This window comes from Macrobrachium nipponense, chromosome 6, assembly GCF_015104395.2.
Source record: "Macrobrachium nipponense isolate FS-2020 chromosome 6, ASM1510439v2, whole genome shotgun sequence".
Classification (NCBI taxonomy): Eukaryota; Metazoa; Arthropoda; class Malacostraca; order Decapoda; family Palaemonidae; genus Macrobrachium; species Macrobrachium nipponense.
Genome location: NC_061108.1, coordinates 84,182,301 through 84,202,333, shown reverse-complemented (window position 1 = coordinate 84,202,333; position 20,033 = coordinate 84,182,301). Strand labels below are relative to the sequence as shown.

The window sequence follows — 20,033 nt, the reverse complement described above, 5'->3', positions numbered from 1 at the left end:
TTGCTCCTGACCTGCATGTGAAGGAACACACCAGTAATGGCAAACTTCACTATATCGCCGTATGAAAACGCCTCAATTCAAGAGGAAAATAACACAGAATACAACTTTAATACCATGAATAATACCAGCACTAACATCATGCAGCCATTGAGCAATCAAAATGAAGCCCAGTGTGATGCCATGAAGCTGAGAAGATCGCCACATCTGTTGAGCATGCGCTTAGGAGCTGGCTTCAGCCTGCAGCCAGGCAGCCAATCATAAAGCAGCTCCCCATTCACTAGCCAATGAAAAGGCAGTGGCACGAAGCCCCCTGCTGCACCGCCACAATAAAAGCGAACGGACTCACCCCCATACTTCAGTCCATCACCCACCTCCGCCTAAGAGGATGTCTGAAGTTTTCAGACGAAATGTTGCGGCCCCACAAAAAGAACAGAAAGGAATAGAATTTAACTTTAATTCTACCTGCAATAAACTCTATGGGATATACCCAGAAAAAAATCCATTCGACTTTGACTATTACCTAATTGAGATACAGTTCGTTGCTTGCCAGTTTAAGCAATGCTTTTAATAAAACATATTATTTTTATCATTATTATTATTACTATTATTATTATTATTATTGTTTGTCAATAAATTTGTGTAACCTTGAGGCTGATTATCCAGACAAACCCCCAGTCAGTTCTTAATTTCCGACTCGCCCCCGCCCCCCTGCCTCTCTCTCTCTCTCTCTCTCTCTCTCTCTCTCTCTCTCTCTCTCTTCTCATGCAAAGACACACTTGGGGAAAAGGTCCAATTGTTGAACCTTATTTGTTATTTGCGCTTTTGTACTTATTGTTCTTCTTCCCCTCATGTAAAATAACAATAACTTTTTCTATCTGGCAAAAACAAAATCAAAATTATAGAAGTAAAAGAAAGTATTTTCAGATAGCAAAAAAACTATTAATAGTAGTAACAGTAATAACAGTAATACTAATAATGAATAATGGTATATATATAATATATATATATATATATATATATATATATATATATATGTATATATATATATATATATATATATATATACATATATATATATATATATATATATATATATTAATAATAATGTGGAATGTAAGATTACAGTGTCCTGCTTCTCGTGTTTTTGTTACTTAGAGCACAAAATCTCATTTTGTTCACCTCGGTAGGTTACTAAACACATTACTACATAAGTGCTGTTCTTACTGAGAGAAAAAAGCCAAAATAGTTAAAACATAATTTGTCATCTCCCGCCAGAAATAACAGAAAAGTTATCACAATTTGTAATGCACTATTATTTTGAATAGTAACAACAACAACAACAACGTAATAATAATAATAATAATAATAATAATAATAATAATAATAATAATAATTAATAATAATAAAATAAAAATTTTTACCCTTACTAATGAGGTTGGAATTAATAATGATAATTACCGAAATTATTACGCCTCTTTTGATGTTAACGAAACCCTAATTCTACGCTAAACAAAAGATATGACAATACCTTTCCAATCTGGCGAAGGACAAAAACTTCAAAGCATTCAAAATATAACGGTCTCCTTTCAAATGCACATCTTTCATTTTAATGTGACGAAAGGCTTTTACTCTCTAATGAATCACTAGAAGAAAAAGCTTGCCTTATTCAAAGCAGGAAGCAATATGAGAGGCAGGTCAAGGCCCTCTGTGGCGCAACCAGAAAGGCAGTTCAGAGTTTGGCAGAAAAGAGATGGAAACAGTCATCGAAGCGTGAATCAAAGGCTGAATCATTTCCACAGCGGAAAAGAGGGAAACTGTGTGATGTTACAAGGCACTTTGAGAGGTGGCAAGATTCTCTTCCTTGGCCAAACAAAACAAAAAAATGGTGGAAAAGTACTTATAGAAAGGAGGAGCTATTGAATAGAAAGAAGGAGCTAAAGATTCTATTCAACAGAGGAGAAAGTGGGTCAAGGGAAAAAGTAAGGTTGAATCATTATTCAAAAGAAACTGGTGTCTTTAAGTCAGCTCTATAGAGGAGAACAAAAGCAAGCGTTTTAAATATAAGACGAATATTTTATATAGGAACAAATGAGGAAAACATATTTCGATCATTGAGATGAAGAACATCCAAGCAAAAAAGGATTTAGAAGCTAATATTGGAACTTGAACTAAGTACCCTCTGCAAGGAAATGGTGACAGAATTAAATCAAATACTGGATGATAGACGTGGTAGACTTTGAACTTAATAAATTACAAGGATCCGCATTCAAGTATGCTCGTAAGACGGAGTTAAGAAACGAGATAAGAGCGAATCGAGATTGAATTCTAAAAACAGAAGAGATCTTGAGGAAGTGAGACAAACAGTGTGGACTGAACCCTCTACAAAAATTAACGAGTCACTGGTAAAGAAGAAAAAAGTAGGTGATAACAGAAAAAGGGACATCAAAACTAGTTTTATGCCAGATATCAAAAGCGCAAGTAAAAATTCTTTAAAGTCCCATAGAGAAAATAACCAAATATCAATAAGAGTGAAAGAAAAGTGCCTAAGTAAGAAAATATGACCAAGCACTGTAGCCAGTCCAATTTCACACTGTTCAAGAAAACATGCAGTGGTACAGCCCAAATTTCACGGCTTGTCGATCTTTGGGGAGACCAAAGGTGAGCAAACCTTGTACTCAGAGAATATTGGTGAAGGCATACACACAAAGATTGGTGTAGAGCAAAAAATTGAGCATTAGAATTGCTTAAACAATATTTTCCTCATAAAAAGAGAGCCAACGATTATAGTCTTTTCACATGAAGCTGAAGTTATATTTCGATATGGACGGAATGCGAGGGGAAAACAGAACTAGTATCATTTCTGGTACAACGATTCTTAGTAGATATAAAGTAAAGAGAACAAAATCACTAATCCTCCAGTTTTCTTGAATAGATTGCTGAGGAGCAGGAGCCCTTAAATCAAGGTTAGGTCATTGGAGTGCTACAAACAAAAATAAAACTTTTGCACTTATATTTTGTACAGTGCAAGAATTATTGGAGGAAATGAATCATTGTAGAAAATAGCAATAGAAAAGGTTGATTGCCTACAAAAACATATGGATTAAACGGAACCACTCCATGTGATATACTACACTGAAGTTACAAAGCTAGAAAATGATAAAAAAAAAACATAGACAGTGCAATAAGCTATAAAATTGACGAAAGAAAAACTGTTTGGAGAACATGGAGAAAATGGGAACGGTTACAAGACTTTTGTGCCAGATTGCATTGATTGGAATTCCAATGTTAAGGTTACAGTATGCACATAAAGGGAACGGTAGAAACTTCACTGGACATCTGAGTTTCGGAGAGAAGAAGGCTGGTTGAACTAGATTCTGATACAAAAAGCAAATAAACTTTCATGAAAGTAAAGTAAATCACATTTTCAAAGGGATACATTCATACTATTGCTAATGCTGATACTACCACTAGACTGAAAACTTCTAAATGCTAATTGTATAAAAAGTAATATACATTCAGTATAAATAGCAACATTATCTTTGAACCTTTCGCCGAAGAAATGCAAAGGTGAAATATTTAAGCGATAAATTCGTCAGTCTCGACTTACCACCATTCTGCACAGCTGGTACCTCCAGCAGCAGGAGCACCCACAGCGGATCATGGTAGACACGTAGCTGACGTTCCCTTCGGGAGTTTCCTTCCTTGAAACACTCACAATTTCAGACATGGTTGCAAACGTTTGCCTTCTCGGTCACAGGCATCTCGCCAAGAGCATAATTGATCACAGCAGTTGAGTGTGAGACCTTCCTGCTGATTTATAAGTATTTTCAATTGACGCGCTGTCGTTGCATATGCTCGAATTCTTTGCGGTGATTGAGTCACCTGAGGTAATCACAGCTGAGCCCTTTTTACCTATCTTTTGTTCCTCTTAGAAAAAGTTATGAAACGCACAGCAAAAATATCCTGTGAAAGCCTCCTTCATGAGTAACGAATTTCCATAGAAGGTTCCAGAGGTCCCCATTGTCAATATCAATTATTTTTCTACAGCCTATTGCTGAACGATAAGCATTAACACTTCCCCTATCAATTTTTCATCGTCACAGAAACACGTAATTTCTCAGCTCACGCCAAATTTATTTCATAAATAAGTACACCTTTATAAAAAGTGGAACGTCTTTTCTAATGTTTATCATGAGACGAAAGCACTTCAGTATCCATAAATAACGCGAAACATATATCGTTCTCATTATCTTTCCATTCTGAGAATTTTTTGCTTCTCGAGTATCCGAAATCATTTTGATTCGAAAGGAACAGAATCTTTGTCATTTGCACATCCGTTCTCGATCTCGACGGTGTACATAATGATTGGTCACTAATTGTCATCAGTTTTTCACTTCCTAACAATCACTACGGTGTGATTGCTCCCCTTTTTACCAGCACTATTGTCCCTTGATCATCATCCAATCTAAAGTTTTTTATTTATTTGTTTTTGTCTTTTCCTTTCTAAACTGCAAAAGGAAAATTCGATTTATTCAAATTGCTGAGATAGATTCAAAGTAATAAAACTGTTACTTGCATTGGTGTAGATAATCTCGCATATGAACGATAAAGGATTCTAAAATGCAACGTATTCCTTGAAACTTTCAATCAGACTGCGCGTGCGCAGAGAGAGAGAGAGAGAGAGAGAGAGAGAGAGAGAGAGAGAGAGAGAGAGAGAGAGAATTCATTTCGCTAGTGTAAAAGCAAATTGGATAGCAATGAACACTCTCGGGACAAGACTACTGTAGTAACAGAGAAACTTTAAAGTTCCACAAAGTAGGGTTAGGGTTACCATGGTGCCAACCCAGACAGGAAACCCGACGTATAAAAAAATCAGTGGAGTTCTGCACTGAATAAAGTTGGTTTCCTTTAGCAAAATAGCTCACAACTAAGTCCGGGAAATGAATAACGCTTTCTTTAGACTTAGAACCAAGTCAAAGGGATGTAGATAAAGAAGTTTTCTTAGAACAAAGAAGTAAGTTAATATCAGCCGATACAAAGTCAATATGTTAAAAATAAAGTGAAAGTATGATGAACCCATTGAAAACTAGAATTAAATGGAAAATGTTAAGATGTACACAATGAAAATGACGATGACAATAAACAATTAAAGTTAGAGGCAAAGTATTAAAGATAAGCACTTGAAGACTAAAAGTCAGTTAAGAAAGTTAAAGCAATGCTAAAAGAAACCAATAGCAAACGGAAAACCTAGAATACACTCCCCGGAGTTTCAAGATAAGGAAAAATAACTCTCTCATCACTTAGGAAAGTAATGATCGAGATAAAATGAAAATATATAAATGTTTTGGAAAGCTGCAGTTAAGTGTCAAAGGTAAAGTTACATATTCTGTAATCAGAGTAAATTAAAAGTGAGCAATAGTGTACTTCTGTACCAGATAATAAGTTCGGCACCAAAACCAATAATTCTCTAGAAATAAGTGGATACATAACTGAAGTCGACTCCCCGGTTTTGGAAGCTACAATGTCGTAGTAACTAGCAACACGAATAGGGTTACCCATTGAATATGAGAAGACCTAAACTTTGTCTCAGGATCTGACACCTCCACTTCAACGGCCACATTAATTACAATACCAGGATCCATCTGCTCAGAAACCGAGAGGACTCTGTCAGTCGTTTTAAGCCATTCAAATATCTTTTTCCACAAAGCACATTTTCGTCTGACTATACCCTCTTCTACTGCTAAGTTCCCAAATTCTTTGGTTACTTACGTTTTTGGACTTGGCCATAACATGGCTATGATCCCAGTCCTATAGGCTCTCCCTTAAATGCCATAAATTAGCATATATAAAATAGCCAAGTCTTTGATTGTGATATTGGGTACATTTAATCTCTATAGCTTTGACTTTTGACTTATTTCCAATTTCATTTCAAATCCTTAAATGGCTAAAACAAATGTACTCACTACCGTTTAAATCATAAGCATAATCCTAGTATTCTCATTATAACCCTATGCTTTTTGGAGTTAAATTCTACTTAGTTATTCGTATTCTCGTACTCTGAACTTGATCATAGCCGACAATTTCGAAGATACAGAACAGAAAAGTGCACAACTCCAAGTCGGAGAACAAAAGACCCTGAAAAGTGCAGAAATAATTCTTTCGAGTTTATATACCTCAAGTCTGAGTTTTTATTGCACCTTTGTGGAAAACTGCCCTTTTGCCTGATGTTCATCACAGGTGTTGTTACAAAGCCAAAGGGAACTCGTAGGTTTAGTTTTCTGTAAAAGATAACTAATGGCCCGGCTTTTTTTTTTCCGTCCACACCCTTTTGTGTCCGCACTTCTTATGTCTGCCCTCAGATCTTAAAAACTACTGAGGCTAGAGGGCTGCGACTGGTGTATCAATCATCCACCCTCCAATCATCAAACATTTTCAAATTGCAGCCCTCTAGCCACAGAATATTATACTTTATTTGATGTTAAAGTTAGGGAAAATCATGCTTCTGGCAAGAATATACGACAGGCCACCACCGGGCCGAGGTCAAAGTTTCATGGCCGCGCTCTTACAGCATTATACAGAGACCACCGCAAGATAGATCTGTTTTCAATGGCTTTGATTATACGCTGTAGCGGCAGTACAGAAAACTCGATTGCGGTGAAGAAACTTCGGCATATTTGTTACTTGTTTTCCATTAGGTTTTCATTCCAGTACCACGATCAGGGATCTTACTTGCACCGCGACTCAATAAGCAATAAATGGATTCGGACTCATGAATGCAAGACTCGGTGTACGGGAAATAAAAAGACAGTATGGAAAAATGCCTTGAATATTAGCCCTTTAAACAGCCAAAAATTCTTATCCCGATTTCTGAAAAAGTTACCAGTATTTCTTTATCACTGCTAAAATGTTTTCAAGATATGATTACTATTCTTATTATTATAATACGGCTATAAAAGAATGTTCTTTTAAAAGACACCAATAGGAATTACAGCTTATATTCGACTGTGAAAAAGTTTAGAATCTTGACTAAAGTCTTATCACTGCAACTATCTATGGCTTTAAAGTTCCTGAAGCGAACCATAACTTTTAAGATGTCTTCTGTGATAAAGGTCTCTAATTGACCTAGCGCATGATGTTTGCTTCGTTTTTCTTAGTATTTCTGGTCTGACAAAGTGCGTAGTTCCATTTGCAGTATATTTTTGTAGATACATATCGTTTTAAGCTAAAGTGTGGAGTAAATATATTGTTCGTTTTTCATGAAGACATTAGTTCACACACTCAGATACACACATACGCGCACACACACACACACACATATGTATATATATATATATATATATATATATATATATATATATATATATATATATATATATATCCTTAAATCCACGGTAGAAAGGTGAGTGGAACTAGGGACTTTGGAACAAGTATTTCGTATTATATTTCTACTGAATCAAAGAGAGGTTGAGAGACTTATTTATCCAAAGGAACGGCAGGGTTATAGTTTGTCAATCTTGACAGAATGTTCTTTAAGCAAAAAAGACATGGAAATCGATCAAGAGCTACTCCAGAATGGTGATTTATATTCCTCGTTGATGTGGCTTCAATAAATATGGACTCCAAGAGATTCCTTTTCCTTGGGTCATTGACCGCGTAGATTATTGATGCCTTCTTCCAGTTAATGGTGTGGCCTCTCTTACACCAATGGTCCACAATACCATTATTTGTCAAGTCTCTTGAAATGGCATATTTGAGCTGTGGGCATCGCATTTTAATACCTTTTGAAGTTTGACCTAAATAAATCTTATTACATTCTTTGCAAGGAATTTGGTGGGTTATTTTCAATTAGTTTATTTCTCAAAATATTACTATATTTAAATACTAAGTTGATATCAATAGTTATTAAATAGGATATTCCCAAGCACGTGTTCTTCGTCCTTATATATATATATATATATATATATATATATATATATATATTATATATATATATATATATATATATATATATATATATATATATGACAGCATACAGCAGGGTTCAAAAACACACCAAAAAGGCCATTAATTATTAAAAGGCGATGTTTCACACATTTCTATGTGCATCCTCAATCTGCAAGTATTTTAAAATATAGTTGAGAGAAAAAAAAATTACAAAAATTAAAATTAATACAACTTAGAAAGTATACAGTAAAAAAGAAACCAGTTCTCACCAAACAATCCAAAGGAGAAGGAGAAGAACGAATGACCAATATATGACACCAACCTACGACTTCAGCTATGCTAGATAAAGAGAAGCGAAAACTTTAAAATTCAAAGACGGAACAAGTCGTTTGATGTATAAGGACTCAAGGGTAGTTAGGTAATCACTATGGCTTGTTCCATAAACAATAGGAAATTGCTTTTTATTTATTTTAATTTTACATATAGAGGCATGATTTTTTATACTATTAGAAAATTCTGGTTTACTCAATTTCTGACCCGTTCTAAAACTGTATCCCACATGGCTACAATATTTCATCTGCAGTAACCCACGGTTTGATCCAACATAAATACCGGGACATCCCGGGCACTTGAATTTATAAATAATGTTGGATCTCATGAAGGTCTGCAGTTTGTCTTTATAGCCGAAGAATACGCCAAGCTTGAGTGGATTGATTGGAATTAATTGCATTTTAAGGCAGCCAAATTCTTTTTCAAATATTTGTTTAAGTCTGGCAGAAAATTTGTTTTCCGAAATAAATGGGAATGTGTCATACATATTTTTCTTTAAGACATTATAAGAGGGCGCCGGATTGGAGAAATGTGACAGCAGTCTGTTAATGACTTTAAAACCCGTATTTCTAGGATAAGAGTTCTGTAAGAAAACTTTGACTTAAAATAAAATCTCATTGTGAAAAAGAGACCAACTCGAAGAATAAGGAAGAGCCCTATAAACCAAAGTGTATATATAGAATTCAGCTTAAAGTTCTTGAAGCATGAACTTAGAAATTATAAGCAGGCCCAGATTATGTTTTTTTCATAAGCACAAAGGTCATACATTCACCTTTGTCTCTGCTTATATTGATATCTAAAAAAGGTAAAGAGTTGTTGTTTTCTTTTTCCATGTTAAATTGTATAATTTCAGGTTGATTATTAATATGGTGCCAGGGTTCCTTGAATAACGCAAATGTGTCATCAACATATTGTCTATAACAGGCAGGTTTACACACGCTTGGACAGATAGTTAAAAAGTGTTCTTCTCCTTTGAATAAATAATGGCCATATATATATATATATATATATATATATATATATATATATATATATATATATATATATATATGTGTGTGTGTGTGTGTGTATGTGTGTGTGTGTGTGTGTGTGTGTGTGTGTTGGGCAAGTATGTGGCCCTGATATTTTGAATATTAGTTATTTTGATAGGTATTGAGCAGATGTAAGGCTCTAGTATAGGGCGCCCAGGTATTTTGATAGTGACAGTTTTGATTATGATATAGCTTATGCTGATTTTGGGCAATTATATGGCCCTGGTTGACTATGTACGTGTTTTATTTCATTAATATATTGCTGCTGTATTATTAATTTTTATTATTCTTGGCTGCACTTTTTTTTAACTCATTGTAAATATATATATATATAATATATATATATATATATATAATATATATATATATAATTATATATTAAATATATAGATATATATATATATATATATATATTCTATATATATATATATATATAATAATATATCTATATATATATATATATCTATATATGTGGATATGTATAGGACTTCGAATTAATAAATAGATATAAGGTATTTTAATAGTTTATTTTGCTTCCTCCTCCTTTTTTTTATTTTTTTTGCTTTTGGACTCTCTGGTCTTTCCAGTTCCAGTTTATTTTTATTTGAGAACTTGATGAACCAAGAGTGGTTCATGACAATATATATATATATATATATATATTTAAATATCTATATATATAATATATTCTAGTATTATAATGTTTATATATACATGTTCTATCTATACACAAATAAAGCTTTGGAGAGTGTCGGGACCACCCAGAGAGTAGACGAAGTACCTTTCCAGCCAAGCGTTTGTTGCAACATTTGAAATGATCGCGTGGTTCTCCCTATTGCAGAAATCCGGGTGTCAAGCTGTGTTACCCCCTGAATCCACGGTGCCCCTCTTTTCATCCAGCTTCGATGATTGAAGACTCCTCAAGATATGATTCACATGAGTTTATTTTATGCCAGTCTAATATTTTCTTTTAAGGTCTTCCTTAGGGGACTATTTCAGTCAGTGGCAACATTGCATTGTCATTCAGCTTAAGAGGGTGTCACGGTGTCTGTGCCTAGCGCTCCCTTATGTTATTCTTCTGATCAGAAATTTGTGAGTGCACGCAAAATAGATGTGATTAGCGTGAAATTTAATGGGTGTGGCAGGCTGAAAATCAGCCTTCTGTGTAAGCGCTGAAGCGAGTACTGGTATGGAGGTTTTATGCTGTTAGAAGAAATGGCAATCTTCAGGACAGAAAGTAAAACCCTTTTTTAGTTTTCTATTGTAATGGCTTTGTCTGGCCGTCTGCACTTTTTCTGTCATCCCTCAGATCTTAAAAGCTACTGAGGCTAAAGGGCTTCAAATTAGTCAGATTATCTACCCTACAATCATCAAACATACCAGATTGCAGCCCCCTAGCCTCAGTAATTTTCATTTTATTCAAGGTTAAGATGAACCAAGAACGTGCGTCTGGCAACGCTATAAGACAGACCACCACCGGATCGTGGCTGAAAGTTTCTTGAGCCGCGGCTCATACAGCAATATACGCTGTACAGAAAACTCGATTGCGCCAAAGAAATTTCGTCGAATTTTTTACTTGTTTTTACTGCCGTCCTTTTTCGTTTTGATGGTAAGTCGAGATTTCTTAACTACACCATTTCTTATATCACCGTCGTTTTTGATGGCATGATTACACGAATTTACATACTAAAACCAAATTTGTAGTCATGTATTTTCTTGTGTAACAGCAATAGTTATCGAGCGGTATACTCAACTATGGCATTCAGCCTAGGACCAGCCTATATAAGTAAAGGCCCTCTTGCATGGGCTCCGGTACGGTACGAAACATCCCTATGGTCCAGACGTCATTTTTTATGGTATGGATACGCTGATATGTGCATGACGGCCAATTACTTGCCTTTATAGCATGGCGGAAAGTGGCATTTTTTGCTCTCAGAAATCATTCCGCTATAAAAATACAAATAAAATACTAGTAGTACTATGTTTTCAGTATCAGTATATCGGCAGTCGAAGCACTTATTTCATCTGTTTGTTTGCATTTAATCTACTACCTATCTAGAGACGAATGAACATATGACACTTTAGGAAGCTCTACGATATTTTCAAATATGTTTTTTTTATGAGACACTCCATGTTTTTTAAGCCATTACTGACAAGCGTAGATTTTCCAGTCAGAAGAAAACAGATGCATTTAAAGTTGAGTGACAGTGGGAAATAGACATGACAAAGAATAATGCACTAAAACATTTTGTAGGGTCTCCTATGTTATATGTCTTGGAACGCTATTACCATCCAAAATGTAGTAAATCTTGCCGCCACAAAAGCAGGCGGTCATATTCTAGCTTGATATCGCTATTGTCAGAAATATTGTTATTATTATTATTGCAGATGTTACTTTTATGAGAGATAAATGTCTGCTCCAGAGAAGAAACTATATTTCTTACTTCCGCTCTGTACATGGTCGTGGCATGATCTGTAGTTCTCTCTTCCTAAGTCAGTGACAAGTACGAGAATATCATGTTACTGACCCATCATAGACTTACATATTGGCAGCAATCTCTCTGAAACAGACTGTTGCTGAGCAATGAATTCCTAAGCGCCTTTAATATAAGGAAATACAGTGCATGCTTAGCCTGTACCATTTTAGCACGAATCAGGGACATGCAGTGCAAGAAATTACTTCTTCGCTATAAACCTTCATAAAAGTACATCGATGTTTTGCACACTGACTTATTTTTACGAAGTTGTTGTTGTTTTCTCATCACTTATTTTGGAAGGAAAAGCACCGGCAGAAATGCTGAAGTTAGATTGGATCGCAGAGTTGCCCTGGAGCTTAGCTTTTCCTTGTAGATTTATTATAAATGAATTTGTTCGGAACCGAAACATTTTCCAAGGATAAAGTGAAATTCGATAATTATATGTTTACAAGAACCGAGAGGCCAAGTAAAGGAATATTTCTAAACAAGATGGTCTTCCTTCCTTTAACAAGAGCCGTATCTCATCCCGCAGTTTTATATTATTGGGATTACGGCGTAATGGTACCGATCACGGGCTATATTTTGAGACAGATTCTCTTATATTAAATAACATTAAATTGCATAACATGAATTAGGTCTAACCGTCAGAAAAGGGAAAATGCAAATGAAGGTAAGCCTCGAATGAAAAACGTCTATCCATTACACTATCTCGAAAACCTTTTGGCAGTAATTCCTAGTTAATATGCAATTGATGTTATGCAAGTCTCCCCAGAATCGCATAGGGTTTCCTCCCTTGAAAACAATTACGCATCGTTCTGCTCCCCACGCCCAGGCTTTATACCAAATAATGCTCTCATAATTTATTTTTTCCGACTAGAGAGTAACCTGCCATGGTCAAAAGATACTCTCACACCATTCCCGGGATGTGTGATATCACTTGAGTTATAATTGTAATTCCACTTAATATAACAATGGATTCCCATTACAATCCGGATATCATTTTCACCCTCCTCTCAGACGTGATTGTAATCCTTAATGTCAATATCTAATCTCACTCGTCGCTGTACCTGGAAGATAACCGTTATGACCAAAATAGACGATTGCCCTACTCTCCGTCTGAAAGGGTAACTCGTGCCCCACTTTCATCCTTATTCTCATTCGAGGCTGGAGAATATTTAAAACTAAAATATATTCTCACTCTTCTTCAAGACTCGTCAATGTCACCCACAGATTCCATACACTCGCTTCTTTCAGAAGTTGGGAAAGGCAATGAGACGATTACATATGCTCATCGTACCCAGGACCCACTTACAGTCCTGATCGTACCCATGGGGTAGAAGACAAACCTTAAAACCGAGAACTCTTTCTCCATTGTTCTCACAGGCAGAAAACTAGAGACCTTAGAAACGAGGCATAACGACCACGAAGCCATCACCTAGTTACAGTTTCCACGAGAGCAATAATGTTCTTTAAATGCAAATGCCACTGGGACGGGTAACGCGGTTCCTTTGTCTACCCAAGGGCCGAGGATTTCGAGAAAAATGAAGAAGAGAAAAGAGAATGTTAACCCACAAGGCAAACAATGACCCTGCCTCCGAAAAGATGGAAGGTTATTAGAGCCGAGGAAAACGAAAGTAGGAAGTGAATTACTGATTTCCTCAGGGTATACGTGAGAAAAACTGGCACGGCGACAGCCTTGGGGTTTTCTGGCTCAAATAGGTCGTTCTAGAGGTAGCCGGGTCCTTTTCTAACGGGCTCGACGAAATATCGCATCACCGTATCTAACGGACAACAGCGCACTGAGAATCCCGGAAGTTAACTTGGAAAGGTTTCGAGTGATTAGAAAGATGTCGATTTCCGGCCGTTCATATCGCCTTTATAGTCCACATTGGATATGTAGACAGTTCTCTTTTCTGGATATTTTTATCTGGGGAAATTTCTCGCCTCAGCGTCTAGAAGAAAGAGGAGGGAGGGGAAAAAGAAGAAATGTCCAAATCACAATTCTTTACGCAACCAGTCTCGCATTCAATAAGTGTATCGGTTTCAGATAACTTTAGATTCATTTCCTCTCCTATGATCAGGAAAAAGTGGCAGAGAGAGAGAGAGAGAGAGAGAGAGAGAGAGAGAGAGAAGAGAGAGAGAGCCTCTGGGAATGAGAACTGAATGGGAAGATGAGCGCATTCCCACTCCCCAACAGCGATTCAGATAATTCTCTTGCATCAGTGTTTCTCCTTTTGAATCTTTCTCTGTTCCATTAGCATAAGAAAAAGCAACGATATCAAATGACCCATTGAGGTAAGCAATAGTGAGTCCCGCAAAATTAACCCTGGATTCTTAGTCTGTATTCCTTTTGAAGCAGATTATTTATGGACGTTCCCGTAACCTAATTATCATCTGCATTAACGCTTTCTCGGTGCGTACCTCAATGGCAGTATCAGTTTCAAACGAGTAAAGGAATGCATTTATGAAACTTTATTACAATGAAACTCTAAAGTTTTGGTATATGAATAAAGGTCTCATATTTATGGTATTTTACTTTCAGCTAACAGATTATACATACATACATACATACAAACACACACACACATACACATACACACACACACACACACATATATACTATATATATATATATATATATATATATATATATATATATATATATATATATATATATATATATAGCCTATGTGCCTTTTCTGTTTTATAAGGTTGAAGAAAGCTGGCATTGTTTAGTTCAATGCAGGCATGGTAGTATCTTCGGACAATTCTATCTGTATATGAAACCAAGTTGAGAATATAAATTTAATAATGCCACGGAGGAAGAGAGTCAAAATAGACTGATAGGTTTACTTATTTTCTTATACAAACTGCAAATGACAACACATTACTAGCCATGAGAGTGAATTCTTTATTATACTAAAGGATGAATAATCTAAGTCTTTTGCATTCTAATTAATGCGCGCACATAGGTAGTCATGTTGAAGAACACTTCAATTTTATGAAGCATAAATTAAGATGAGTTTCCTATAAAATTTATTTTTATTTTCTCTAACAAATATGTTCCTCATTTCATTTAATCTTTATATTATACATTCGAGACTGACATTTCATTCGTTCCGGATATTCCCTTGGTTTCATCTTCAAGAAATAGATGAAGTGAATCATTAATTCTCCTTTTTATGAAAGTAAAAGAGAGGCAAACCATTTCCTCTCAAATATCTCCCTTGGATTCGTCTTTTTTTAGCTTTTAATCATTCACCATTTTCTAAAGAAAGGAGAGTTGAGAGCTGAAGATTACCACTGAAGACGCGAGATGGTAAAATGTTCAGGGAAGCTGTTCATAATGATGTGTATTACCCGGAAGCGGAATTTCTCCTATGACATCAAATTCCAGTCATTTTCGTTCTATCGCATTTTGATATTAGAGAGATTACAAGAGAATTTAGGAAAAAATCACTCGATTTTGCTTATTAAATTATGTATACTGCGTCCTGTTCAATGAACAGGAAATGAAGTTACATAATACTATCATTCGTCTCAAGACACTAAAAATATTTCACAAAAAGCGTTGTCAGTAGTAGAAAGTTTCCCATATGAATTTTTAGAGGCTCATTGCAAAAGGATTTATTTGTGAATGGAGGAACCAGAGATTTCCTTTAGACTACAAGAAATATCCCGAAATATAAAAGTTTTTAAAAATAGTTTCTTAGACGAATATGCAATAGCTTAGAAAAAAGGGAGTTAACAGAGATGCTGTTGCAAGAAAAATAAAGACTCGACGTACTAAAGTAATATCTACTTATCAGGGAAAGCTCATAGATGGAAGGAGTTAAAGAAAGACAACTAAAACAGGTAAAATTTGGACGATAGGATGATATAAAACAAGATCGAATAGAATAATGTCGATAATGTTATGAACACTGTGACAATATTCTTTAGACGTTATTTCATGAATGTTTATAAAAGTACCAATAGACCCTACGTTTGTATTGATATGTGATGAAGAGGAAATTTCCACATACATCATATACAAGTCTTCCTCCTCCTATGTGTGGCTTTGGAAGAAGTCAGTCTGTCTGCGTGTATATATATATATATACACACACACACAAAACACACACACACACACACACACACACACACTTATATACTTTATATACATATATATATATATATATATATATATATATATATATATATATATATATGTATATATATACAGACAGACTGACTTCTTCCAAAGCCATACATATGAGAGGTAAGACTTGTATATGATGTATATGTGCATTACATGTATGTACTCAATGTGCAGATATACATACAAACAAAAAGCATGTACGTACAGACAGACACACTCACACATATATATATGGAAATTTTTTCTTCATCATATATTTATTCCCCCCCCAAACGTAGAGTCTGTTGGTACTCTTTATAAACATTCATGAAATAACGTCTAAAGAATATTTTCCTTAGTGTTCATAACATTATACATATGCTATATAAATATATATATATATATATATATATATATATATATATATATATATAAACATATATATATATACATATATATATATATATATATGTATATATATATATATATATATATATATATATATATACACTACACGCATGCACACACACACACACACACACACACACACACATATATATATATATATATATATATATATATATATATATATTATATATATACACTACACGCATGCACACACACACATAATCTATATATAATATCTATATATATATATATATATATATATATATATATATATATATATATATATATATATATGTCTGTGTATGCGTGTGTGTGAGCTTTTAACGTTGTTGCTATTTTGTATCTCAAACAAATATCCATAACATTTACAGCTGTTAGCTGTGGCTTCCTGTACACAAATCTCCGAGGATACCCCTGTTGATTCTGTATTAACTTAGGTTATCCTCCAGTACCTCTAAAATATTGTTGACTCTCATTAATAAGTAATGAAGTTTCCATGATAAATAATTTATATTTTATAATTTGATTGATAAATTCTACTAACAATTTTTCTATATTCAATTATGATTTTCCCTCTCAGTTCGTACATCAAAATTCTCCCTCACTGATGCTTCCATGTTATGAATACACATTCGTATAACGGAACGGAAACTGTTCTCCATCATAAACCTTATATCAAGCACTGTGCTGATGGAGGGGTCACGGATGAAATCATTCACATTTTCTGTATGCTAATATCCCTATATGTAGTAAGCTTCCTCAGCTCTTAAAAGCACGCAAATCGTTGAATTCAGTTTCCCTTCTGGAGAAATATGCGCCCACTATTCTTCGTCAAGGACCAGGCTCCCATTGTCCCCGTTTTCACCATTTCTTCTTAAGCTTGATAACCTTAATTACATGTTAAGGGAAGTCGGAGAGTCCTTCAACACGCTACCTGTTCTCTCGAGTGCAAGTCCACGTAGTTATGCTTTTTTGCATTTTCCTCTGTGATTTCTGATGTTTTTTATTTGTTTTCTTGTTATTTAGTTTCTTTTCCATTTCTGTATTTCTTATCATTTAAGTTATATGCTTTAGTTTCTTCACTGACGGTTGTACTTATCAAATTACTGTCTACTATTCGATTCTTTATGTCATTTATATTTACTTTACGCATTCACGTTTACTTACATAAATGTATGAGAGCAATTTGTATGAATAAACGCCATTTATATCAGAAAAATTACAGTTACTTTATAAGACATAATTTACTTCAATTTGTGCTTATGTAACACAACAATGTGATAAGAATTAGGTACTAACATCAATCATGTTTTGTCTTCCGTTATACTAAGTATTGGATTTTACATAATATAAAGATCAAACCACACTGTCAATCTTAGTCTTAAACTTTAGCAGATCTTTCCACACACACACACACACAAACACAAACACGCATATATATATATATATATATATATATATATATATATATATATATATATATATATATATATATATATACAAGCTGGCCAACCCAGCTCTGAACGGGAAAACTGCATATGATAAACTTTCTCTCTCCCTCGCGCTTTCCCACTTTCTCCTTCCAACATCCCTTCTGCTCTCTCTCTCTCTCTCTCTCTCTCTCTCTCTCTCTCTCTCTCTCTCTCTCTCTCATTTCCTAAGAAAGTTAAGATAGTTCCTTCAGTTATATTGCCCAACATTTTTTACATATTATATTTCACCACTTCTTACCACCCCCAGGAAGATCTCTATTCATCTCAGTAACCTTGAAAACTATGGATTAAACAATAATTCTGTCGTTTTTTATCTATATTTACATGTCATCCCCTTCCCATCCCGTCTCACCCCCATTCCTGTCGGTGCTGAACTTGGACTTAAAGGGCATCGGGAGTGTTACTATTCACCTCAGTGACCTCGAAAACTATGAATTAGACAATAATATCTGTTATTTTTGGTGATTTTTACATGTCACCCCCTTCCTACCCCCTTCTCACCCCACTCCCTATCATGGGCTGAATTTGGACTTGAAGGCCATCGGGAACTTCATTGTTCATCTCAGCGATCTTAGAAACTATGGATTAAACACTCATATCTGTCGTTTTGGGTTCATTTTACATTTCACCCCCTTCCCATATCCCCTTCTGGTGCCAGTGATGTCTTAACCCCACAGTATTCTTTTCCAGATAGTAAGTCATATGTATACCGAGTTTGGTTGAAATTGCTCAATGCATTTCAAAGTGTATGTGGCACACCCATACATACATGCATACATATATACGTACCCCCAGTTTTATAGATATATATATATATATATATATATATATAAATATATAATAATATATATATATATATTAATATAATATACATATATGTATATATTAGTAGAGAGAGAGAGAGAGAGAGAGAGAGAGAGAGAGAGAGAGAGAGAGAGAGAGAGAGAGATAATAGTATGTGTGATGACATGACAGCTGCTCTGTCATTGATACTTCATTTGTAACATTGGCATATGACTTAAGAGAATAATGCAAAATTCAGTTATTTGTCATACATAATTTTGTCTTGCTTTAAGCTAGATTTACTTTTTTTATAGGCGTTCAGTAAATAGTCGCATCAGTGCCTCAAATATTTATAGGCGAGATCAAAAATAGAAATGAATTGCAACTACACTTTCAAGTTTTATATCTCTGGTAGATAACTTAGTTTTATTGAAAACTATTTTATCAAGTTTTCATCAATTCATAATTTATTTCTGAACCTTAAATATAAATGAGACACGAAATGATAAACGTATCGGCAACGCTCTGAATTGACAGGAAAACAAACTTTGCAACTAAGTACATAGACCCTAACTTTGATTTGATAAGTCTGTGTTTTCAATGTAGACGACGGAGGCAATTTGCAAAGTTGCATCCAGATGCATATCTTGCAGAACTTTGCCGATAGATCCCTATTGATGACTATGGACGATGTGCATCTTAAAATGCAATTCATACAACTTTGCATTTTTTCCTCAAAATTGCTGAAGTCGCTATTTTACTTAAACTGATTGGTTAAACAAACGGAGGAGTGTCTCACTTCCTAGAAGAAGGAACTTTCAAATAATTTTGGAACTAACATACTCTATGTGCAAATGTACACATTTCACATATATATATATCATACTATATCTATTTATCCTATATATATAAGATATATCTATAATATATAATATATATATACATATTATATACATATATGTATCTGTATATATAATTTATATATATATATATATATAATATATATATATAAATAATTATATCTATATATATACATATATATATTATATATATATATATATATATATATATATATATATATATAGCTAGATTGATAGATAGATAAAGAACTTTGGGTATAAGAGTGGCGTTATTGCATTACTTTTATTAATGCATTCATGACTCCTCTTTTTAGTTTTCTGGAAAAGAAAATTTTCTGCTGGCTTTGCCTGCCTGTTACTCCGTCCAGCCACCGTCACATCTAAAACAACTGCTGAGGCAATAGGGCTGCAAATTGGTGTTTTGATTATCCTCCCTCCTATCATCAAACATATCAAATTGCAACCCTCTAGCCTAAGTAGCTTGTATTTTATTTAAGGTTAAATTTAGTCATGGATTGGTGCATTTTTTACTTGTTATATATAATACTCCATAATTATGTTGCTCGATAACGATATCTGCTTCGCAG

The 20,033-nt window shown here is 34.5% G+C and overlaps 1 protein-coding gene across 2 annotated transcripts in view; it reads right to left on the bottom strand.

The window, feature by feature from the left end:
* Positions 1-20,033, bottom strand: part of LOC135216376 (coiled-coil domain-containing protein AGAP005037-like) — a 1,031,334-nt gene that overhangs the window by 580,223 nt on the left and 431,078 nt on the right. Inside the window, exon 1 of one of the 2 annotated variants that reach the window (XM_064251641.1) lies at positions 3,608-4,372. The exons of the other annotated variant lie outside the window; for it this stretch is intronic. Coding sequence (XP_064107711.1) covers positions 3,608-3,727 — 120 coding nt within the window. The 5' untranslated portion in view covers positions 3,728-4,372. Of the gene's footprint in view, positions 1-3,607; positions 4,373-20,033 lie in introns of those variants that run through there. 2 annotated transcript variants of the gene reach the window in all.